The sequence below is a fragment of the Macaca fascicularis genome, chromosome 4, assembly GCF_037993035.2.
Source record: "Macaca fascicularis isolate 582-1 chromosome 4, T2T-MFA8v1.1".
Classification (NCBI taxonomy): domain Eukaryota; kingdom Metazoa; phylum Chordata; class Mammalia; order Primates; family Cercopithecidae; genus Macaca; species Macaca fascicularis.
Genome location: NC_088378.1, coordinates 118,629,668 through 118,653,931, shown reverse-complemented (window position 1 = coordinate 118,653,931; position 24,264 = coordinate 118,629,668). Strand labels below are relative to the sequence as shown.

Below are 24,264 nucleotides of genomic sequence, written 5' to 3'. Positions count from 1 at the left end.
AAGATCATAAAAAAATAAAAAATGTACACTAACTAGATGATGGCTAGACTGGTGTGTTCTTACAACAATTGAGCTCTATGCTATGACCTGTGCACTCTTCTATATGCACATTATACTTCAATTAATCCTTTAAAGTACACCATACGATTCTATTTCTTAGGCTCCCCAAAAAGACCAAACCAAACTATAGTTTAGGAATACATACAAAGGTAGTAAAAATGTAAACAGCCAGTCTAGTGATCACCTTTGGGATACAGGGAGAGGGTTGTGATCAACAGTGGGTGGGACTGAAATCCACAATAAGGGGAACATCTGCAGTGCCAGTAGATCCTATTTCTTGGTCCAGATAGTGTTTACAAAAGTATTCGCTTTACAATTCTGCTGAACTGAATATATAAGGTTTTTGTCGATTGATTGATTGATTGAGACTCTGTCATCCAGGCTGGAATACAGTGGCACAATCATGGCTCACTGATTTGATAAGCATCAACCTCCCTGACTGAAGTGATCCTCCCACCTCCCAAGTAGCTGAGACTACAGGTATGCATGATGACACCCAGCTAATTTTTAATTTTTTGTAGAGACGGGGTCCCGCTATGTTGCCCAGGCTGGTCTTGAACTCCTGGGCTCAAGTGATCCACCCACCTTGGCCTCCCAAAGTGCTGGGTTACACGTGTGAGCCACCATGCCTGGCCAATATAGAAGTTTTATATATAGTCTTGCCACTTAAACAAAGGAATTTAGAAGATTTGAACAAATCTAAATGTTTATCAATAGGGACTATTTAATTATAATAGTCATGTAATGCATAATGCACTATTAAAAATGAAGCAGTTGTGATCCTATATGCTTATAAGAACCTAATGCTCAAATTGGGTCCTAAAACAACAAAAACCATGTTAGAAATGAATCTGATATGATACCACTTATGTCGTCTCTCTCTCTCATATATATATATATATAAAAAAACATATTTTATGTGTATGTATTTTATGTAATGTATTTCATACACATTACATATAATTATATATATGCAGAGAACATCTCTACTATCTGGAATAATAGACAAGAAACTTGTCAGTGTTACAGAGAGGAGACTAGAAATAGGAGACTTCTTTTTCACTTTTGAATTTTGTATCATGTGCATCTGTTACTATTCTAATAAAGGAGAAGGAATCATTTATTTTAAAAATACTTGTTTATTGCATGGTTCTCTCCAGATTTTGTGTCTAGGCTTACTTTTATTTATTATGAAGTACTTCAGCAAAGAAGAGAAACTGGCATTCAAACATGGCCGGCCAATCACTGCCAGGCTAATTGCCCAAGAGCTTCTCTAAGCAAATATTTCTCACCTATTACAAACCCCACATTCATATAGGTGCCAGAAATAATAAATGGGACAAAACAGAAGCCCCTGTGCAAGGGGAAGTCAGTGAGAGGCAAGGAGACCATGCACATCACTAGTATTTCTCTTCGTATGGCAATTTAACATTGCTGTTCTTTGTCTTTATGAATAATGGGGTTAGGTCAGGTTCCTTGTCATCACAAGTCTTAGAAATCATCTAGAAAACATGTATTTTACACACTAATCTCACAACTAGATAACATATTCAGTACTTCAGTGGTAGAATCTTCAGCTTTTCACACCTTATGCAGTTCTTCTACCATCTACTTCTGTTTCTTCATTCTCAGTTCCCAGGAAGGCATAGATCAGGTCCTGCATAAGGGGCATGTCAAATGTCTGCTCCATTTCATTTGCAACAATGACAATGAAAATCCAGCATGCAATGTGGCTGAGGTGCTGGGAGCCCCAAACAATGTGGGGGAAAAAGCATAGGGCATTTCACATCCCAGACGGGACAGGTTTCCATTCCTTACTGAGGGTGGAAGTACTAGAGTGGAGGAGAAGGAGCCAAAAAAATTACTCATATGAAAAAAAAAGCCTTGTCAGCCAGGCGCAGTGGTTCACGCCTGTAATCCCAGCACTTTGGGATGCTGAGGTGGGCGGATCACTTGAGATCAGGAGTTCAAGAGCAGCCTGGCCAACATGGTGAAACCCTGTCTCTACTAAAAATAGAAAAATTAGCCGGGCGCAGTGGCAGGCGCCTATAACCCCAGTTACTCGGGAGGCTGAGGCAGGAGAATCACTCGAACCCGGGAGGCAGAGGTTGCAGTGAGCCGAGACTGCACCACTGCATTCCAGCCTGGGCAAAAGAGTGAGACTCTGTCTCAAAAGAAAAAAAAAGAAAGAAAAAGAAAAGGAAAAAAAGCCTTGTCTACTGCTTATCGTGATCGTCATTTATCTATGGTTATGTTTTAAAAATTATTTCCTACAGAAATTCTTTCAGCCCTTCCCCATTTTTGAGGGGCGGAGGTGCACATAGTGAAAGATTCGGGTCATCTCAGAGGACACAGGTTCAGAAGCATCTCACTGTTGCAGTGATCCAAACCCAAGTATGTCATTTCTTCCTCAAAATCCCATTTGCTGCTCTTGCTTGGCAGTGAATATTGCTGATGAGGATGAGAGGCATAGGTGAAGAGAAAGGGGTCTTCCTGAGGTGAATGGTATGCAGGGGACTGGACGTAGCTGTTAAAATCCACATGTACTTTCTCTTCATAAAGATTCCCCCCTGGATTTGGCCATAATGGGGGACAGCCAGTTTTGGCTGCAGGTGGCTCCAGTGGAATCTGCTGGTAAAAGGGTTCTGAAGAGTTTTGGGAAGGAGAGAAGCTGCAAGGCCAGCTGGTCAGAGGAAAAGGATAATTGGAATAACAGTTGTCATTAAGATGATTTCTCCCCAAAGCAGCATTTTTACTCCACGTCTGCAGATCGCCGTGATCAGAGTAGACTCCGGAGGCAGAAGGAGGAAGCAGGTCTCCACTACTGTAGGTTCTGCTACTGGACAATTTACGCTTTTCATAGAGCTTCGTGGGGTCCACAGTGGAAGTCTGGTCAGTCAGATCTGTGATTCCTCCCAGACCATAACTCTTGGAGAAGGAAAAGCAATCATTTAGTGAGTTCTGCTGAGGAGTGTTAGCTATTAGATGTCCACTGTAACTACCAGGCAGTTGGACGCCTTCCTGGAAAGACCAAGTTAAAGGTAAACTCCCCTGACTTTGTGTTTCACCTGGAAGAGACTGGAAAGGAAAGTGAAATGCTCGTGTTAATAAGTTAAGCAAATCCAAACCACTACCACAGGCATCCATGAGTTACTCTGCACAAATAAGAGCTCCGTCAGATTTTCCTCATTCCTTACACATTAATACTTGACGCAGAAATACATGCAGCAGCTTGACCACAACCACGACACATTGAAAAAGGCAAAGGCTGCCTGTTTCCGTGTTAAAGCTTACTAACCAGTAAGAGCCACATTTCCCTACATTCTGTGGAGACATGAGTGTACTTAGGATGTCTCACACTCAAACACAAATCTGATATCCTAATTGCCTTTTTTTTTTTTTTTTTTGAGATGGAGTCTCGCTCTGTTGCCCAGCCAGGCTGGAGTGCAGTGGTGCGATCTCAGCTCACTGCAACCTCCACCTCCCGGGTTCAAGCGATTCTCATGTCTCAGCCTCCCAAGAGCAGGGATTACAGGCGCCTGCTACCACGCCCAGCTAATTTTTGTATTTTCGGTAGAGATGGGGTTTCACCATGTTGGCCAGGCTGGTCTCGAACTCCTGACCTCAAGTGAGCCGCCCGCCTTGGCCTCCCAAAGTGCTGGGATTACAGGCATAAGCCACAGCGCCTGGCCTCTAATTGCCTTTTTGAGAGACTTATAAGGAACTATTCACAAAATATCAAAGTATAACTTCAAAGATTTATATTATACTCAGCACAACTCTCAGGGGTCTCTCGCTCTCATCATTTCCTCCCTTGACTTCTCTGTTTCTTAGTGCTCGTTGGAGTGTGAGAGACCATGGTTGCTGTTGTTTTTTTCTTTTTCCTTTCCTCAAGAGATTTTTCTGTGAATTCATGGGAATTTTGTTGAACCATAAATCAGACCTCTAGAACATGAGTGGTACATTCATTTATTTTTCTAAATGGAAGAAGTATATTATTCTTTAGTTAATTATTTAAAAAAAGGATCTGGTTGAGAATTAAGTTATGCTCTTGTTTAGGTAAAAGTACTTGCTGTTAAGGGGATACTTTTAGGGGGTAGAGAAAAAGGGCTGTGACCAGGTAGATTGGATGAGAGACTGAAATGCCACTTGACTTGTCCCATGGCTGGGAGAAAGGATGAGGAAATAGCCATTTGGGTTTGGGGGGCTCGCATTTCCCTACAACGGACCCACATTACAATTTTTGTTTAAATAAAGTACATTTAGAGCCTCTAGGGATGGACCAGCTCCATCTCTGTTCTCCCAAAAAGACATGTGCAACTTTGAACAGTAGAAAAAGTATGGGAACTACTATAAATATTAAACAGACAAATGCAAGAAAACCTATGCACTGCTGCCCATAAAGCAGTGGACTTCACATCACAGTTTGTCTGTGGGAAAGAGCCTCCACTCCACTATTGCCACCCTAGGACAGCCATCATTTTCGGAAACTGCTTGCTTATTTCATCTTGATAGAATACGCTAAGAAAACAATCTGTTTGGGGATGTATGGAAATTCAGGAGGGCAGGGAGGGGGCGGGCGGTGAAATGCATGAGGTTACTATTTTGTGGAGATCGTTTCAATTGTTTTTGGTTCTTGTCAAATATAAGTTAAGTGCTAATTCAACTTTCTCTTTGTAATTGTAGTAGGGAAGATGATTCTCCAACTACATGGACTTTATGGTTCAGAGCAGGCTACAAAGATGGTAGAAAGTAAGAGTAAAGCCTCAGATTTAATTTCTTTGGCACATGTTTGTTTGCAGATGAGCCTGATAATCCATGATTTCTGGCTTTTCCTGTGTCAGCAAGGGACCCAGGAAATCGCTCCCAGCACAGGCGTGGCAAGGTACTGCATGTGTTGAACATACATAATGAAGGATTACCCTGGTCTCTGTGCCCCCCTTCAGGCTCAAGGAGACGGAGGAAGGTGCTGTATGCACTTTCTTCATGGCTCTTCTTGCCTCCGCTTCCAACTTGGTTTCTGGTTTTGGATGATCATGCTCTCCCTTTGACTGAAATGAGACAAGGAAGTAGAAAAGAAACGATATAACACTAACTAGACTGTGCTTCACTCTGTGTCCTGCCCCCGGAGTGGTGTTGCAGTCTCCTATGGTAACAAGACTGGATGAACCTCTGAAGACGCTCCCAAGCCCACCACGCTCCTGCCTGCCTGCCTCTCACCCACCCAGCAAAGCCATAATCACAGTGCTAAGTAACACTTATTAAATGCTTCCTGTGGTATGTGCCGGACACTAATAAACACCCTGTGCGCCTTATATCTCATTTCGTCTTCAGCACAACCCTTGAGGTACATACTATTATTATCACCCCCAGTTTACAGAACAGGAAACTGAGGCACGGAGTGATTATGCCAGCTGGGTAACCTCCTCTAGAAGTGAGGGAGATAGGATTCCCCTACCTGGAGCTGGCCAAAGCTGAGAGTCAATAGTTAAACATTCAGGAATTTTCTAGGCTGATTGTTAAAAATGACTGCAGGCTTGAAATCAGCCACCGTGGGAATATTTCCATTGCCCAAGCTGGCAAATGCTACAAATCAGGACATTTTCTTTTTGGAGAGCTGGTTTACCAGCATCCCACTAATTCAAACCCAGGCAGTCTGAGTCAGGGTCCATTCTTCACCCCTGTTGGTGCCACTGCCCCATTAGTACTCTTACACATTCTACAGAAAACTGGGACGTGGAAGAGGAAAGTCACCTGCTCGGGTTTACAGAGCAAGTAAAAAGTCAGAGCTGGTGTTCGAACTCAGATTTGCTGAAGGCTACCAGTGGCATGTGGCATGCTTAGAAGCACTGTGCTAACCTCAATGTGACTAGATTAGCTGCCACTTCTCCTGAGGAGTGGAAGCAGCCAGCTCCCCTTCTAGAGCTCCCCAGCACTTCAAACATCTATTAGAAGTGCAGGGGACAGACAAACTTGCTTTCTCAGAGTGTGAGCCCTCGGGGATGGTGCAGGATCTCATTCACCAGTGTATCTCTAGCCTCTGGTGAAACTCCTCAGTAACGAAACTCTCACGTAACTAACTCAAAAATCCAACCTGGAAAAATATAAAGCGTCCGTCGTGCCTCCAGAAGTTGGTGACCGGGAAGCCCCCGTGACCTCGGCAAGGGATGAGCTTCAGAGGCCCATCACAGTTGGGACAGCGTTTCCCTACAAAAGAGCAGAGGAAAATGACTACACCTGGCTGAACCATGTCGGTTGACTCCTGGGCAGCCTTGAAGATTTTAGCCCCGACTGCAGGATGGTAGAGGATAAATCTGGGCACAGTCTCATGAGCTCCCATCCACTAGATATTACCCCTGACCCTCGGAAGCCTGGCCCCCAAAATGGCCCAGATGGGTCTCACACATACATAGGGGAAGTGGTTGCCTACCAAGTAGGGTATTTCACAGGTCAGGGAGGAGCTCTTCTGAGCAGAAAATCCCTCCCTACTTATTTAGTGATATTTGAAATTTTGACCAGGCACAGTGGCTCACACTCGTAACCCCAGCACTTTGGGAGGCCAAGGCAGGCGGATCCACTTGAGGCCAGAAGCTCGAGACTAGCCTGGCCAATATGGTGAAATCCCATCTGTATTAAAAATACAAAAATTAGCCGGCCGTGGTGGTGCACAACTGTAGTCCCAGTTACTCAGGAGGTTGAGGCAAGAGAATCACTTGAATCTGGGAGGTGGAGGTGGCAGTGAGCTGAGATCGCGCCACTGTACTCCAGCCTGGGTGACAGAGCGAGACTCTGTCTCAAAAAATAAAAAAGAGAAGTTCTTTCAACTCACAATTAGAACTAAGGGTCAAGGGGCCAAGCTACATGGGAGAGTGAATGCAGCTACTACATTTTCACAGAGGTGTAAATGACTGATGCCAGGTCCTGATCTAAGAGCAAGTTTGGAAGACAAACTACTGGGAAAAATATAAGGTAACTTGAGGTTTGAAGTGGGCGAGGTACAGGGCACGCTGAATGTATCTATTTCATAATCCAGTGAACGTGTCTAAGAAAATGAACAAATATCTCAGCACGTGATTATGATGTGAACCTAAATGAATGGAATTGAGTCTAACCTTTCACAGCTGCCATTCCACATTAATGCACACATTGAGATCACTTAGGGACCCACAAGAGGTCCAGTGGCAAGTCCAATAAACTACTTTCTTCTAAATTTTACATGGGTCATTGACGAATTAACATTAACCCCTTCAGTGATACATTTTTCATTTTATTTTTGGATGGAGTCTGTCACCCAGGCTGGAGTGCAAGTGGTGCAACCTTGGCTCACTGCAACCTCTGCCTTCTGGGTTCGAGCGATTCTCCTGCCTCGGCCTCCCGAGTAGCTGGGATTACAGGTGCACACCACCACACCCGGCAAATTTGTGTGTGTGTGTGTTTAGTAGAGATGCGGTTCCGCCTTGTTGGCCAGGCTGGTCTCAAACTCCTGACCTCAGGTGATCTGCCTACCTTGGCCTCCCAAAGTGCTAGGATCGCAGGCGTGAGCCACCGCGCCCAGCCATTTTCCCTTTTTTTTTTGGAGACAGGATCTCACTCTGCTGCTCGGCCTGGAGTGCAGTGGCTCCATTATGGTTCACTGCAGCTTTGACTTTCCAGGCTCAAGCAATCCTTATGCTTCAGCCTCCAGAGTAGCTGTGACCACAGGCATGTGCAACCACACCCGACTAATTTTTAAATTTTTTTTGTATGGGTTGGGGTCTCCTTATGTTGCCCCGGCTGGTCTGGAACACCTGGGCTCAATTTATCCTCTCATCTTGGCCTCCCAAAGTGCTGAGATTACAGGTGTGAGCCACCACGCCTGCCATCTACCCTTTAACAGGAGACTTCAGTCCACTGCCTTAACCAAAGGGGGCATTTTTGATGGTAGGTGCTCTGGGTATGGCAGATACGGGGGGTCCTTGCTGGAGCACAAGGGGTCTGGTTGGTTCCCCTCCATATGCTCCGTATCAGAACAGCCTTGGCTGCCACTACACTCCAGGGTGAGCGTTGTGCCCTTGGGCGGTGCTGGGACATAGTGACCCATCCGGTAGGGGCATCTGAGGGATGCCAGCTTTTCTGCTGCTGCCACCAAGCTCTACTCACGCTGCTGCTTCTGCCGGGCCTTGTCACAGATGGCAGGTCTCAGGTAGATCTTGCGTCCCTCCTCTGCGAGGCAGTCGCGGCCGCACACCACCACACCCAGGCAGGACTTCTTGAGGATGCGGGAGTTGTGGTTGTTGGTGTTGCGCATGGCCCAGCTGCTCAGGTGCCGCTGTGCATTCTTGTCCTCCGAGCTGTAGATGTGTTTGGCATAGGAATCTGGCCACTCCTGGAACCAGTCAGTCTTTTTCACGTTCTGATAGAAACACAAAAGATACGACTATAGTTTAAGCTAGAAAACACAGCTGTCACCCACTGTGGAGGGAGTAGATGGGAAGGATGTTTTGGCACTCAGGAGCTGGGCAAGAGACCTTTGGCAAAAGCCTCCCTACATTTAATTCTGACAGTGGGATCAGGGAGCCCAGCACAACATGGCAACTGAGTGCTATGTCTGTCAGGCATTCAGCCGCTGGATCAAAATAAATGGTAGCCCCTGTGAGTTCCATCTGATTGACACTTCCCTAGCCCTCAGTGACACAAGTAATGACCATTTCTCAGTACGAATTTTTGAAGGTTAAGTAATGCTATGCTCTGACACAATAACAGTGGAAAACAGGGCCCTGTGTGGTGGGGTGTGCCTGCAGGAGGCTGAGGTGGGAGGATGACTTGAGGCCAGGGGTTCAAGACCAGCGTGGGCAATGTAGCAAGACCCCTTCTCTAAAAACTCAAAATAAACTGTGGAAAACATTGTGGTGGGATAGTGAGATAATGTCTCGTACCACGCTGTGGTTACCTTGCTGGGAGTCACACAGGTTTATGCAATATCACCAGAGATAAGCAGTGGGAGGGATGAAAAGCCCTGGTTCAGAGAGATCAAAGAGCCACTTTTCCCCCAGAGATTTTCTTCCTTTATCTTTAACCCTACACTCATGTGCCTCAAACATGATGGAGAGTAAGAAAGAGCTTGTTTTGACTGAAAGCGTCTCTGTTATTGCCCGGGATTGGCGCTATGCCCTGTGTATGAACATTTGACTAAACTCTCCTTTAAAACATCAGAGACAAGGAGAGTTGTCATTCAATGGACAAAGTTTCCATTTGCAAGATGAAAAGGTTCTAGAGCTCCTTTGCACAACAGTGTACATATAATTACCACGACTATACTATGCACTTAAACATGGTTAAGATGGTAAGTTTTAAGTTGTGTTTTTGACCAAAATAAAATAATAATTTAAGAAAGGCCAAGGACACAGGACACTCAGTCCTTATAGCACACATTGTTTTGCTCTCTGTGCCTCTGTTTCTTCATCTGTAATATAGGGATGAGACCTGCCTGCCTGAAGAGTTGTTCTGAAGATTAAATACGATTTTATATATATTAAATACTTAGCACAGCACCTAGCATGCTGTAAGCTCTAAATAATTGTTAGTCACTGATGCTGTGGCTCATATTCCTAGGCCCTACATTGGTGCACAGATGCTGCATTTGACAGACCCTCCCTTGTTCTTAGAATGAGAATCAGTAAGCAGTGTCAGCAGTCAAACTTAGGCTGTGTCCATGCCCTATGGCTTTCAGAGACTTAGCATGGTGTAAGAACATTTTTCATCTAGAAGGTTCTAGAAGGTCAAAATAGAAGATTCTAGAAGGTCCAGAAGAAGAGACTAGGTTGCTTCTTCTTTGCTTTCCCAACCAGAAAGCATAGCCCACAATATAAAAGAAGACAAATTTTAGAAGAAAAAAGTAAAAGTGTCAGGATTGATGGGCATTTATTGAGTTAGAATTCAAATTTAGAACGTGCCAAAGAACTTTGTAACTTGAGACTCTGGGCAAGTAACTTTGTCTTTAAAGCCTGTTTTGCTCTTCTCTAAAACTGGAACATTGATTAAACCTGCCTCACAAAAGTGCTGTGAAGAGCAGATGTGTTGTAAACTATAGATTCCATATAACGATACTTCTTGAATGGAATGTCACAGGGCCTGAGGTGGTCTGAGGAAATATAAATGAGAGGTTTTAGGTACATGCAGGGTAGTACTATTTGGTGGTTAAGAGCTGCAGTGAGCAAACTAGGACCCATAGGCCAAATCCTGCCCATTGCCTGTTTTTGTAAATAAAGTTTTATAGAAACTGATCTATGTTCATTCACTTAAGTGTTGCCTATGGATGTTTTTACACCACCGCAGCAGAGACTCTATGGCCCACAAAGACTGCAATATTTACTATCTGACCCTTCACAAAGAGTCTGAGATTCCTGGCTGCAAGCTTGGACTCTGGAGGTACACTGTCTTTCTGGGTATGAGTCTTAAGCAAGTTATTTTCTCCTCAGTGCCTCTGTTTCCAGCTCTGCAAAATGGGGTAACATGAGTCCCCAGAGGGAGGTTTTGAGGACTTACTGAATTAACATACACGATGCACTTAAAACAGTGCCTCGCATGCAGCAGGTTCCTCCTCAATATTAACTGTTATTCTATCAGATCTGGAACTGCCCTCAGCCAGTCAATGCAGTTTTAAGAGTCACTGGCTTTCGGGAGAGAGAAGACCCAGTAGAGGTCACTTCATGCTTTAAACCTTGCCAAGCCGAATGCAAGATAAGAGTCCAAGTCCCGGCTGGGCAAGGTGGCTCATGCTTGTAATCCTAGCACTTTGGGAGGCTGAGATGGGTGGATCACCTGAGATCAGGAGTTCAAGACCAGCCTGCCCAACATGGTGAAACCCCGTCTACTAAAAATACAAAAAATTATCCAGGTGTGGTGGTGGGCGCCGGTAATCCCTGCTTCTTGGGAGTCCAAGGCAGGAGAATCACTTGAATCTGGGAGGTGTAGGTTGCAGCGAGCCAAGATCGTGCCATTGCACTTCAGCCTGGGCAACAAGAGTGAAACTCTGTCTCAATAAAAAATAATAATAATAAAAGAGTCCAAGTCCCTATAAAATAAAAGCTTAATTAGTACACCTCTTGTTCCACAAACTTCCTTCTCACGGCATGACAGTGGCTGGCCCTTTGTGTGCTGTGCTGTAACTACTGCGGTTTGGGAGGGGGAAGGGTATAAATAGTAGGAGGGTTACATCTGGAGAAGTTCCCTGTGGTCCTTTAGGTAGTTACAGCAGAGATTCCCAGATGGCCAGGCCAGAATGCTGGTTGGACCATTTGCTTTCCCAGACTGTCCCTTCTCCTCCCCAGTTCCCTAGTAATTTTGGGCTTGCTGAGACTCAATGCCCGGGGTGAGAGAAGCTCCCCAGGCAGCATGCCTCCTGCTCTCTCCACCCACCTTATCTTCCCTTCCTTCCTTCCTTTTTCTGACCCAAAGCTGCAAACAATGCTCTCTTGTTTTCTGTCACAGAAATACCATAGAAAGCATAATAGAGTATCTTACCTTTTGAAATAATAATGTAGGTTAAAACATTAAAATGTGTACTTTTGGCCAGGAATAGTGGCTCACACCTGTAATCCCAGCACTTTGGGAGGCCAAGGCTGGATAATCTCTTGAGCCCAGGAGTTCTAGACCAGCCTGGGCAACACAGTGAGACCGTCTCCCCTAAAAATAGATTTTTTTTCTGAGTGTACTTTCCTCTAATATTGAACTGTAAAAAACTACTGGTGCACTTGAATTATTCCAACATAAAGCACAGTTGTCAGGATAGCAGAGATGAGGGCAAGGTAGACTTAGAGGAAAGCTGAGATTTTCATGCTTTAAAGGTAGGTGGCCTCTTTAGGTTGGTCAGAGCCATAGACCTCATGAACCAGAAGGAGTGGAATGTATTTGTGAGAACATCTCAGATGTTCTGATTAAAGCAAAGACTCCTTGCTTGTAGAGGAAGAATTGGTCTCTACCATCCTTTAAGCTTTTTTCTGATAGTCCCTCCACTGGTATGTTAGTTTTCCTGTTCTATTAATAATGCAGTAATAGCCAGGTGCAGTGACTCGCCCCTGTAATCCCAGCACTTTGGGAGGCCAAGGTGGGTGGATCACTTGAAGCCAGAAGTTTGAGACCAGACTGGCCAACGTGGTGAAACCCCATCTCTATGAAAAATACAAAAATTAGCCAGGCATGGTGGCGCATGCCTGTAATCCCAGCTACTCAGGAGGTTGAGGCAAAAGAATTGCTTGAACCTGGGAGGCAGAGATTGCAGTGAGCCAAGATCATGCCACTGCACTCCAGCCTGGGTGACAAGAGTTCTTTGTCTAAAAAAAAAAAAAAAAAAAAAAAAAAAAAAAAAAAAAACAGTAATAATTTAGACAATGTATGGACTGAGAACATTACTAGGAGTAAATGTACTCACATCAAGCTAGTCTCTGGGCCATTTATTCATGCCTGGTCTTTGACCTGGACGTTTAGTGGGGTCTTTGATGTCTTTTTACACTGAAATTAAGAGAAAACCCAGCTCTCAATAATGCAAAGGAACTCAAGTGTCAGACGGATGATTGTGATTTCTGAAACCTGTTTAAACCAAGGCCTCAGAGAGGTAAAATTTAATAAGAAACAATAATCATTTCTTCATGTTTAGCAAATCCCCACAAAATACTTTCTTCTTTTTAGATCCTTTGTTTGTTTTAATTTCTAACTTTTCATGAGTAACTCTTTGTTTTTCCTCTTAGTTAAGAAGTTTATAATTGAAAGGGAATATTTCTAAGGTTTCCAACAGGTAGACTTAACTAATTTATATTTATAATCTCCTGGGTAACATCATTGGGGGCTTAACTGATATTTTGATGACTTCTGGGTACAATTTTTTACTAACGTATTTAATCCTCTAACTCAATCAAAATCTTTGTAGCTCTATGCACTCCTAGAACACCCTTCATCCTCACCTCATTCTAATTTGTTCAACTACTTGAAGTTTTAAGAGGGTACCTGAAGAAATTAAGTATTGTTATATAAAACTAATAAAGTAAAATACAAATTCTGAAATAAAGTATCAAAAATATCTACATTATCATACGATCATATTATGAAATTGATTTTCATTTGGAATATAGTCTGCACTTGTATAAAGCAATTACCTTCCAGATTTTCATTAATTATATAGCTTATTCATTACTTATAAATAAATGTTTCCAAGTAGAACAGGAATAGCAAACAAACATACTTTAAAGCAAATTATATAGAGGTACAAAAATCAGATATTATGGAAAACAGAAAAAAAAATCTTCTACCAACGTTTTGATTTACACACAACTTTTCAAGAACTTATCTCTTCTGGGCCAACTGGAAATAAAACTTGAAGTGTTACCAAGCAAAGAAATTCAATTCAACAAAACGCTTCTGTGTTTGTTCAAGAATTACTCTTTAGGGCAGGCATGGTGGGGAATGTCTACCCAGTAGGCTAAGGCAGAAGGTTGCTTGAGCTCAGGAGTTCAAGATCAGCTTAGGCAAGATAGTAAGACCCCCATCTCAAAAAAAAAAAAAAAAATTACTGATTACTCTTTAGACTAATCCTGGTATTTCTTAGTCAAGAAATCAAAACTCAGGACAGGCCAGGTGCAGTGGTTCAGGCCTGTAATCCCAGCACTTTGGGAGGCTGAGGTGGGCGGATCACAAGGTCAGGAGATCAAGAGCATCCTGGCTAACACGGTGAAACCCCGTCTCTACTAAAAATACAAAAAATTAGCCAGGCGTGGTGGTGGGCACCTGTAGTCCCAGCTACTCAGGAGGCTGAGGCAGGAGAATCGCTTGAACCCGGGAGGCAGAGGTTGCAGTGAGCTGGGATCACACCACTGCACTCCAGCCTGGGCGACAGAGCGAGACTCCGTCTGAAAAAAAAAAAAAAAAGACTCAGGACAAAGTTCCTTATTTACTCTGAAAACACTAAACTATGCCAAGTTACCCCAGCTTTCAAACTCTGTCTGTATTCTCTTTTCGCTTCCCTTTTCCACTCCACCCAGCTAAGCAAGGGACCTGCTGCAGGGTACCAGCAGATGCAGTAATGCTCCTATCTGCATCACACCAGAAGCACAAAGTGGCAGAAGAATTCTGGTCCAAATTGCAGAGGCCCCAGTGATCATGGGAGCCCATATAGGTAGAGCTGTCTCAGGGAAGTTCAAATGACCCTTGAGGTCAAGGACGGAGACAAAGGAAATTTGTCTATCAAAAATACAAAAATTAGCCAGGCATGGTGGCACATGCCTGTAATCCCAGCTACTCAGGAGGTTGAGGCAAAAGAATTGCTTGAACCTGGGAGGCAGAGATATCAGTGAGCCAAGATCATGCCACTGCACTGCATGCCACAAAGGAAGTTTGTGTCTGCAAAAGAGAAGCCCAAAATTGTAAACAAACATGAATATCTGAGCTCTCTCTGTGAATCCATGTGTCCACATGTAATCAGAACAAGCCAGCTGTAGTACTCAGATTTAGCTGGCTAAAATCATAGTCCAGGAATGAACTAATCAGAACTGTGGCCCCTTTGCAGTTGACTTTACTATTCTATACTAGAGAATGTTCTCTCTATAAAAAAAAAAAAAAAAAAGTACTTAAACCTTGTAATTTTGTGAGTTAATGGCTTGGGGTGGCTTTGGCCATGGGTTTAATCTGCAAACTGCTCAGTGTGTAGGAACAAAATGATCCAGGGTGTTTGTTGGCTGTAGTGCTATTGGCACAATCTGAACTGAGAGAAACTGGCTGGTATTTGAAACACAGTGGGTGCTCTCCTCTCACTAGTGAAATGGGTACTATTTAAGAGAAAAAGGAACTGAATTTCTTCCCAATTTTCAACCAGAAGAAAATAATTCGTAGAGATTCAAAGTTCTCTAAAGTATTACAATCAGTACTAATAAGAGTGTGACACTCTCCAGGACCATGTAATCCACATTTTAAATCAAGACTAAATCAACACCAGACATTTGCTGCTTGGATCAAGCAAACCTTAAAGCAATTAGATTTGAACTTTCTAGGTGCAAATGTAATTTAAGGGGAATAGGAAGGGAAAGCAAATTGGCTTGAAATAAAGACAGTTTTATCAATAATGGTTTAAGCTGGCTGGGCACAGTGGCTCATGCCTGTAATCCCAGCACTTCAGGAGGCTGAGGCAGGCAGATCACTTGAGGCCAGGAGCTCGAGACCAGTCTGGCCAACATGGTAAAACCCCATCTCTACTAAAAAAATACATATATATAAAAATTAGCCAGGCGTGGTGGTGTGCGCCTGTAGCCCCAGCTACATGGTAGGCTGAGGCACGAGAATTGCTTGAACCCGGGAGACAGATAGGTTGCAGTGTGCCAAGATCACACCACTCCACACTCCAGCCCAGGCAAAAGAGAGACTCTTGTCTCCAAGAAGAAAAAAAAAAAAAAAATTTAAGTCAAGTGCCTGCATTTCTGGGCTGGTTTCCCACAGGTTATATTGAAGAGAAATGGAATCAAAATGGAGGAATGGCCAGAAAAAAGTGAAATGAGGATTTGTAAAGACACACACAACATAAAGGAGGCAACACACAGGAAACAAATACAAGAGAGGAAAGATTTACTAAGGACAAGTGAAGCTGGAAGAATTGAGGACTTTCTAAGCCCTAGGATCTGATCTTGACATTTTCCAGCCCAAGATTAACGGCTTTCTACTACCTGTAAAACAATAGAGTCCTCTTAGGATGGCCTGCTTCCAAACCACCAGTAGTCCCCAAAATCTTCATGCTGAACACTTGTGCACAACTCTCTAAAATGTGAACATTTGAGTCTTCAGACCCTGGTTCCCTACAAGGACCTTGAAAGTCAACGCCCCTGCCAGGATGGTTATATGGAAATGGCTTGTGTAGTATCAAGCAGAGAGTAATGCAACTCATTACATTATGTTTCCTTCCTGTTGTCCAGGCCAGCATGTTTCCTAAATTCAGACTGTTGCTGAATTCAGACTGTTGTTGTAGTTAATGACATAAGTAATAGATGATTGATTTAATTTTTTTTTTCTCTAACCTTACACAAACTCTTCTGGCCTTGTTCCCCATGCCAGGGTCATGTTGAATTACACACTCCTTCTTTCAAACTCCTCTAGCATTTTTCTACAAGGCATTGATTCTCTATTTAAGCAGTAATCTTGTTCCACTAGCCCAGAAGATCATGAGCATTTCCAAGGAAGTTAACGTAGCTTAATGGCCCCAGTATCCCTGAGCTTACTGCAGTGTCTCCCACATTTCAGTTTCTCAAAAACGTCTGATATCTTAGTGAGGATATTACTGCTCACTGTTGTCAAAATTAACCCATAAACCTTGATGTATCTGAACTATTTAAAGACACATGGAGTTTCTCAGATCAGAAGATGCAACTGGTAATCATTTTGAAACTTGAAAGGCCAGGCGCGGTGGCTCACACCTGTAATCCCAGCACATTGGGAGGCCGAGGTGGGTGGATCAGGAGGTCAGGAGACTGAGACCATCCTGTACCATGGTGAAACCCTGTCTCTACTAAAAATACAAAAAATTAGCCTGGCGTGGTGTCAGGCGCCTGTAGTCCCAGCTACTTGTGAGGCTGAGGCAGGAGAATGGCCTGAACCCGGGAGGTGGAGCTTGCAGGGAGCCTAGACAGCGCCACTGCACTCTAGCCTGGGCAACAGAATGAGACTCCGTCTGAAACAAAGAAAGGAAGAAAGAGAAGGAAGGAAGGAAGGAAGGAAGGAAGGAAGGAAGGAAGGAAGGAAGGAAGGAAGGAAGGAAAAGAAACTTGAAACTTGAAGCATGTGAAAGGATAAACAGAAAAGGAATTCTCCTACGTGTTTTATAACTAATAATTCTGGCAAGAATATAAAATTATGAAATATAAATTATAAATGATTTGGATCGATGGGGCAGAGAGTGGAATTAGAAAAATTTATAATCATAATAAGCCATTACATTTGATCCTTTAAACCACATTTGTTAAATGCCAAATATGTAGTCTGGGGAACATCAACTCCTGAAGGGCTTCAGGAAAAACATTTCATGGTCAAAAATAAGTTGGGTTTACACTGCCTAACACAGCCTCCTTGGGAGACCCACCAATGCACAGGATGGTGAGAAAGACTCCATGCCTGCAGTCAAGAAATCTGGTTAACCTTGTTGAACCTTGTATTGCTCTTTTTCTTTCTTCACAGTACCTATTAAAATTCCATGTAACTTGTACTCTACAGAATATATTTAGGGAACAGTATTCTAAACATCTTAGAGACTGAGGCAGGATATGTGGAGAATTACTATTTTCATTCTACAGGAGGTAGCTAAGACTTAAGAAAATCAATTTCTCCAGTCTCACACAGATTCTAAACAATGGAGCCACTTATTAACGAATTCCATATTCAACATTTGTTGTTTCATACACGTCAGGCACTGTGCTAGGCACAAGGCTGACATTTCTAGAATTCTAGACTATTAGAACTAATAGGTACATACCAGACCATTTGGCGCAACCCCCTCATTTTCAGAGAGGAAAGGAAGTTTCAGAAAAGGTAAACAACTCAAGGCTCTACAAAAAAAAAAAAAAAAAAAAAGGAGGTGGAGCTAGAATTCAAATCTAGGGCATTTGTCTCCAAGTCCTGTACTTTTCATAGTATACCCCTCTGTCTCCAGATATGCTCACACAATATAAAATCTAATGCCTGGAAATCTTTCCAAGAGCTCAAGTGTTTCTTGGTCCTATGATAAAGCTAGCATAAACCCAGATGAGGATGGTATTCTCTCTACTCAGAAAATACTAAGGAATATTTGCATTTTTAATCATTTCCCTGACATATTTAACAAATTGGAAGACACTTAGCTATTTCCATGAGCAATCTTAGTACTTTTTAATGAACTATAAATACATTTCTAAAACCAAATGTGCAGTTTTTGCTATAAATTTCTCATTTAATGTCCTAGGTAGCTGCAAATACTTTCATTTTTGGAAATTCATGTTGGAACATGAACTTTTATGAGCCTCAGGTTTCCCTATAGGAAAGAGGTCTTCATCTCTTTTTTATGGATCTGATGAGGAATTGTGTCCCAGAAAAAAATGCCTGTTAAGACACAGTGTCACCCACCATTTCATGGGGTTCTCAAACTCACTAAAACTCTTGCTATAGAATGTGACACTGTAAAGTCTTCTACGTATCTGTTTACTTCAACTCTTGATTTCGTGTCTGTCCAACTTCTATTTGGGTGTTGCAATCATGAAGTTAGAAATAGGTGAAAATATGGGTCCTGGAGCCAAGAGCAATTAAGGTTTACTTTAAAGTATCTCCACAACAGTGACAATAATTGTAATACTAATTAAGAGCAACAACAAACACAAATCCCTAAAATAGATATTTGCATATGATTCAACTGTGGTTTCTAGAACCATGGAGGGAAAGTGGGGCACACTTTTGTTCTCCAGATCTGTCCCAAGACCTACCAATAGAGGATATAGATGTGGGGTCGGGGGTGGTGGGAGGGGTAGAGGGGGTGAGGTTGGAAGTTAAGAAAAAGCATAAAGAGAAACAAAAGGAAGTCTTCGTTAGAAATTCTGGATCAGTTACAAAGATAGGGGAATCTCTATTCCCTCTCCTCTGCTTCTGATAACTCAGATTCCTTATCACCCAGAATCAGGCAGATGGGACTGACTTTTTCATGACTTGGTACTGGTCTAGTCACCTTTTCAAACAAGTTCTAGTGAAAATATCTTAAATGTTAATAAAGGAAGCCAAGGAAGTAAACAATGATACATATGGAAAATCAGTATTAAACAAGTAATGTGTGCCTATAATTCCAGCTACTTGAGAAGCTGAGACAGAAGGGTTGTTCGAGGCCAGTAGTTTGAGACCAACCTGGGCAGCATTGTGAAACCCTCCTCTCAAAAAACATTTTTTTTTTCAATTAGCCAGGAGTGATGGCACATGCCTGTGGTCTCAGCTTCTCAGGAGGCTGACGCAGGAGGATCACTTGAGCCCAGGAGATTGAAACTGCAGTGAGCTATGATGGTACCACTGCATTCCAGCCCGGGAGACCAGGCAAATCCCATCTCAAAAAAAAAAAAAAAGTCAGTTGCCAAATAAAATGTGAAATGAAGTCTCTCTATTTTCAGTGCATGTATGGTATTTACAAAATAGGAGGAGAAGAGGCCAGGCTGTTTACGCCTGTAATCCCAGCACTTTGGGAGGCAGAAGCGAGTGGATTGCTTGAGCCCAGGAGCTCGGGACCAGCCTGGGCAACACAGCGAAGCCCTGTCTCTACATACACACACACACAAATACAAAAATTAGCTTGGTGTGCCTGTGGTCCCAGATAGGCAGGGGGATCACTTGAGCCCAGGAGTTCAAGACCAGCCTGGGCAACACGGCAAAACCCCATCTCTACAAAAAATACAAAAATTAGCCAGGTGTGTTGGCATGCGCCTATGGTCCCAGCTACTTGGGAGGTTGAGGTGGGACAATCACTTGAACTCAGGAGGCTGAGGCTGTAGTGAGCTGAGATCGCATTACTGCACTCCAACCTAGTTCACAGAGCCAGACCCTGCCTCAAAAAAAAAAAAAAGAAAAAGTGGAGAAAGAAAAGAAAAGAAAAGGAAAGAAAGAAAGGAAGGAAGGAAGGAAGGAAGGAAAGAAGGAAGGAAGGAAAGAAAGAAAAGAAAGAAAGAAAGAAAAGAAAGAAAGAAAGAAAGAAAGAAAGAAAGAAAGAAAGAAAGAAAGAAAAAGAAAGAAAAAGAAAGAAAAAGAAAGAAAGAAAGAAAGAAAGAAAGAAAGAAAGAAAGAAAGAAAGAAAGAAAGAAAGAAAGAAAGGAAGGAAGGAAGGAAGGAAGGAAGGAAGGAAGGAAGACAAGAAGGCAAGGCAAGGCGAAGGAAAGAGAAGAAAGAAAGAAGAGGAAAAAGACAAAAGGAAGAAGAGCATGCTGTATTCCACAAGAGAACAATATCATCTGGATTCCAGCACATTCCAGTTAGACATGAATCTGAGTTAAAACTATCACTACAGCAAATAAGGTTGTATGAGGACTTGCGCATAAAAAAGAGTCAATTTATGGCCAAATAAATTATCATGGGTTTTATCATACCATCTAGCCAGAGCGAGGGCAACCTGAGTCAAGCCAACTTTTAAAGACAATGGAAGTAGAAATTTCTTTGCATCAGTCTCTAAGTGTGGGAGTCTGGTAAGTAAAGACCCACTCCAATCATAGGTCTTGCCGTCTCTTCTTAAAATCCCTCAGTCAGCTGTCCAGCTGAAGCTCTGGGGGAGAGGAATTTACCCAGCGAACCCTCACCAATTGCCTTCCAGGTCTCCGCATGTTAATAGTCAAGACTTCATAGCCCAATGTTGAAGGCAGATTTTTATAGCAAGTACGTACCTGTGGCAGCTTCACATCATTAATATCCCAGCTTAATATCTCTTTGTCTTCAGAATCAAAGTCATCAGGTTCCATGATAAGGTCAGGCCAGCCAAGGTTTTCACCTATTCGACTCCCCTCAGAAGTGCTTGAGAATTTTGTTCTCAAAGGTTCTTGATATAGCTGGATTGGCCCACTCAAGCACCTTAGACCAGGAGATTGTTTTCTAGGGCTAAAAAATAAATTATATTAGTATTGGCCATTAAAGAGATTTAAAAAAATCAGTGCTCCTCTGCCAGAAAAACCTGTTTCACTGACATTTTTGCAAGTACCAACATACTAATAAAAAACAAAACATAGGAGCCATTAGTGATTTTACTTAAAAGTTGGCCATCGGGAATTACAAGCATGTGATCATTGCTTTCACCCTTGGGTTTGGGCTTGCTTTCTCATTGCAAGATCCTTAGCAGAGTAGTGAAGGCCTTAGCAGAGACAGTTGTCATCTGTAAACAATGGCTAGGACCTTTTCCTGCTAGGGCAGGAGGATACTAGCTTGGAGTTGTTTCCACAGAAATGCCTTCATAAATTAGCTAATGTGTGGTTGAAGCTGCAAGAGGGGAACATCACATTGAATTTATCTAGAAAAAATATACATATATATATATATATATATATTTTTTTTTTTTTTTTTTTTTTTTGAGACAGAATCTCACTTATTCACCCAGGCTGGAGTGTGATGGTGCGATCTCGGCTCACTGCAACCTCCGCCTCATGGGTTCAAGCAACTCTCCTGCCTCATCCTCCCCAGTAGCTGGGATTACAGGCATGTGCCACCACACACAGCTGATTTTTGTATTTTTAGTAGAGACGGGGTTTCACCCTCTTGGCCAGCCTGATCTCGAACTCCTGACCTCAAGTGATCCACCCACCTCAGCCTCCCAAAGTGTCGGGATTACAGGCGTGAGCCCCTGCACATGGCCAGAAAAAAATATATTTGAAAATCCAAATCACCATAAAGATTAGTTTTGGTCTCTGCAATAAATCCTGTATGCACTATACATCTTCAAATATTATCAACTAATATGCTTATATCTGATTCATCTGAAACAGGGTTACTTAACTTTGGCACTACTGACATTTTGGACCAGATAATTCTTTGCTGTTGGGAGATTTTGCATGTTGTAAACTGTTTGGCAGCATCCCTGTTCTCTACCCATTAGGTGCTAGCAACTTGTAATCCCAACACTTTGGGAGGCCAAGACAGATGGATCACTTAAGTCTAGGAGTTCAAGACCAGCCTGGGAAACATGGAGAAACCCTGTTTGTATAAGAAGTACAAAACACTAGCTGGGCGTGGTGTTGCGTGCCTGTAGTCCCAGTTACTTTGGGAGGCTGAGGTGGGAGGATTACCTGAGCCCAGGAGGTTGAGGCTGCAGTGAGTCAAGATTGTGTCACTGCAAGCCAGCCTGGGTGACAGAGTGAGACCTTGTCTCAAAAAATAAGTAAATAAATGAACGAATAAGTAAAAGTTTGTTCAAATGGCATTTCTTCCCTCACGAGAAATACTGCTCTAATTTCTAACTATAATTGGCTAAAGGAGATTTACAAAGAAAAAAAAAGAAAAAAGAAAGAAAATTTGAAATGTTCTACCCTGAGGAAAAAAATGAATAATTTTGCAGATGAAAGGTACTTGTTAGTAGGCTATGAAGTGAAACATGTTCACATGTGTAACATTTCATTTATTGGTACTCTTATAAAACAAGAGACATAATGATGTTATGTAGAGCTATTTAATAGGGAACTCAAACTGCAAGGCAGATTAATAGCCTAAGCTTTGGCAAGATCCATGAACTCTGTTCTTTAGTTTTTATTGTTTTCGTTTCTGTTTTACTTTTTGAAATGGAGTCTCATTCTTATCACCCAGGCTGGAGTACAGTGACACGATCTCAGCTTACTGCAGCCTCCACCTCCGGGGTTCCAACGATTCTCTTACCTCCGCCTCCCAAGCAGCTGGGATTACAGGCGCGCACCATCACACCCAGCTAATTTTTGTATTTTTAGTAGAGACAGGGTTTCACCATGTCGAAAAGGCTGATCTTGAACTCCTTTCCTCAGGTGATCCACCCGTCTCTGTCTCCCAAAGTGCTGGGATTACAGGCATGAGCCACCGTGCCTGGCCTGTTCTTTAGTTATTTAGTGTTATATGATCCTAGTACTTGTCAATCACTGAACTCTACCAAGGGAAAGTGTATGTATATAGAAGACTGTTGACCTGAACATAAGAATGAAGTCCTTTTTTTTTTCTTTTACGTGTGTGCTCTAGATGTCCAGAGAAATTTCTCTAGTAACAAACTATAGAAATGATCCTTGAAAGTACAGTCTTTATAAATGAAATTCTTGACCATTAAATGACAAGCTAATCAGAGTCTCTTCCTTTCTGTTCCACATACCCGTACTGAGCTACAACCTAGTGGTTGCAGAGCATGAAGTTTCTGTTCCCCAACTGAATGTTGATTTTCAAGACTAAATCCTCATGGATTTTAAGTAAAATTCTATGTTTAGGAAACAAACATTGTGTTACTGAAGAAATATTGCCGCAAACTGATTCTAATTCAAGGGACTTAAATAACAGGTATAGAAGAAGCAGATATCAAGCAGCAGTTCCATGTACTTACCCCGAACAGTAACGATATCGTCTCTGATGCTGCAAATTTTGTTATAACTAATTAGAATAGATCTACTTTTTAAAAACCTTGGGAAATAAGATTCATATTTTCAAAAATCAAAAACATTGCTATAAAGCCTAGGCAATATAGACATAACTCTTTTGTTTTTAAATTAAGGGAAGAATAATACAGAAAATTTCATTACAGAACAACTATGTTATTTTTTAGATTTTCTCCCAATATTAACATTTGCTAAGCGAATGAGCATTAATTTAATATTTCCCTAAAAGTTAAGAACAAAACATAGGAAAGAAGAAAAAACCATTTTACAGCCCTTAAGTAAACTCTGTTTTCCTCTTCTAGGACTGAAAAACTACACTTGTCAAGACTACTTTTTTAAAAGCGACTTGCGCAAACTATATTCAATTTTCATCATTTCTACAGAAAAATGAACTAGAACAAATGAAACCCTGTAGGAATGGAGTGGTCGTTGCCGCATCCCTTACATTTGCCTCTCCACGGGATTTCTGGCTTCCTTACCTTCTAACTTCTTACGGAGAAGCAGACAGAACTGTGTCGTGAAAATCTTACTGCTGGTTCAAGTCCCAGCAGGCTCTGGTCATTTTCTGAGCAGACGCTGTTCCCTACTCCAGGTCAGGGTACACTATGCTAATGAGTTCTGGCAATGGTCCAATCAAAATCTAGATGCTCTAGGCTCTGGATAGGTAAGAGCAGCCTGGGAGTCACTTAACCAGCCTGATTCTTCTCAGAATGCCAGCAATGTGATGAATATTCTATGATGTATCTCTGAACTTCCCCCTCCCTTTATGTTATGAGGACATTCGAACTAAAATGGACATTGAAAAGAACCTCATGAGGAAGTACAGAGTTTTTCTTCTTGTGATGTTACAGGTTGGGCCCCAGGCAGACGATTCACAGTAGGTCCTAATTCTCCCACTGTTTACGCGGCAGGTCATAGTTCTCTCTCGTGTGTGCAAGAGAGAGAAGACAGACAGAGAGAGAGAGATATTATGGTGAGGAAATTTACTGGTATAGACAGTGGACAGCCAACATCCTCTCTACCAGAAATACTGAAATGCTATCTTAACCCTAGCAATAATGTCCCACTACTTCTGAGTGTTCTAATCCCCTAAAAATACACAATTCTTGGTCGG

At 42.4% G+C, this 24,264-nt stretch overlaps 1 protein-coding gene and 1 pseudogene across 4 annotated transcripts; both read right to left on the bottom strand.

Annotated features, from left to right (window-relative positions):
- Positions 1–1,179: 1,179 nt before the first annotated feature.
- GCM1 (glial cells missing transcription factor 1) lies at positions 1,180–23,706 on the bottom strand. 4 transcript variants are annotated; one of them, XM_045391045.3, is made up of 8 exons: positions 23,630–23,706; positions 20,445–20,655; positions 17,540–17,612; positions 12,470–12,549; positions 8,200–8,452; positions 6,155–6,267; positions 4,983–5,111; positions 1,180–3,138 (listed from the first exon to the last, which is right to left on the bottom strand). In XM_045391045.3, exons 5-8 carry the CDS (start codon positions 8,345–8,347, stop codon positions 2,398–2,400), a joined length of 1,131 nt encoding a protein of 376 aa, XP_045246980.1. In that variant the 5' UTR covers positions 8,348–8,452; positions 12,470–12,549; positions 17,540–17,612; positions 20,445–20,655; positions 23,630–23,706; the 3' UTR covers positions 1,180–2,397. The 4 variants fall into 4 exon arrangements, with proteins under 4 accessions (XP_045246980.1, XP_045246981.1, XP_045246979.1 ...); XM_045391046.3 differs by lacking the exon at positions 12,470–12,549; XM_045391044.3 differs by lacking the exon at positions 17,540–17,612.
- On the bottom strand, positions 22,703–22,806 carry LOC123573300 (small nucleolar RNA U3; annotated as a pseudogene).
- Positions 23,707–24,264: the final 558 nt, after the last annotated feature.

What these genes read in the sequence shown, in the direction of transcription:
- GCM1 (XM_005552732.5), bottom strand. Translation starts at nt 20,519, where the DNA reads ATGGAACCTGATGACTTTGATTCTGAAGACAAAGAGATATTAAGCTGG. An exon ending in GGCCCGGCAGAAGCAGCAGC is followed by an intron (nt 6,268 to 8,199) that starts GTGAGTAGAGCT and finishes GCTCTTTTGTAG; the next exon opens with GGAAACGCTGTCCCAACTGT. An exon ending in AGGGGGGCACAGAGACCAGG is followed by an intron (nt 3,139 to 4,982) that starts GTAATCCTTCAT and finishes TTTCCTTTCCAG; the next exon opens with TCTCTTCCAGGTGAAACACA.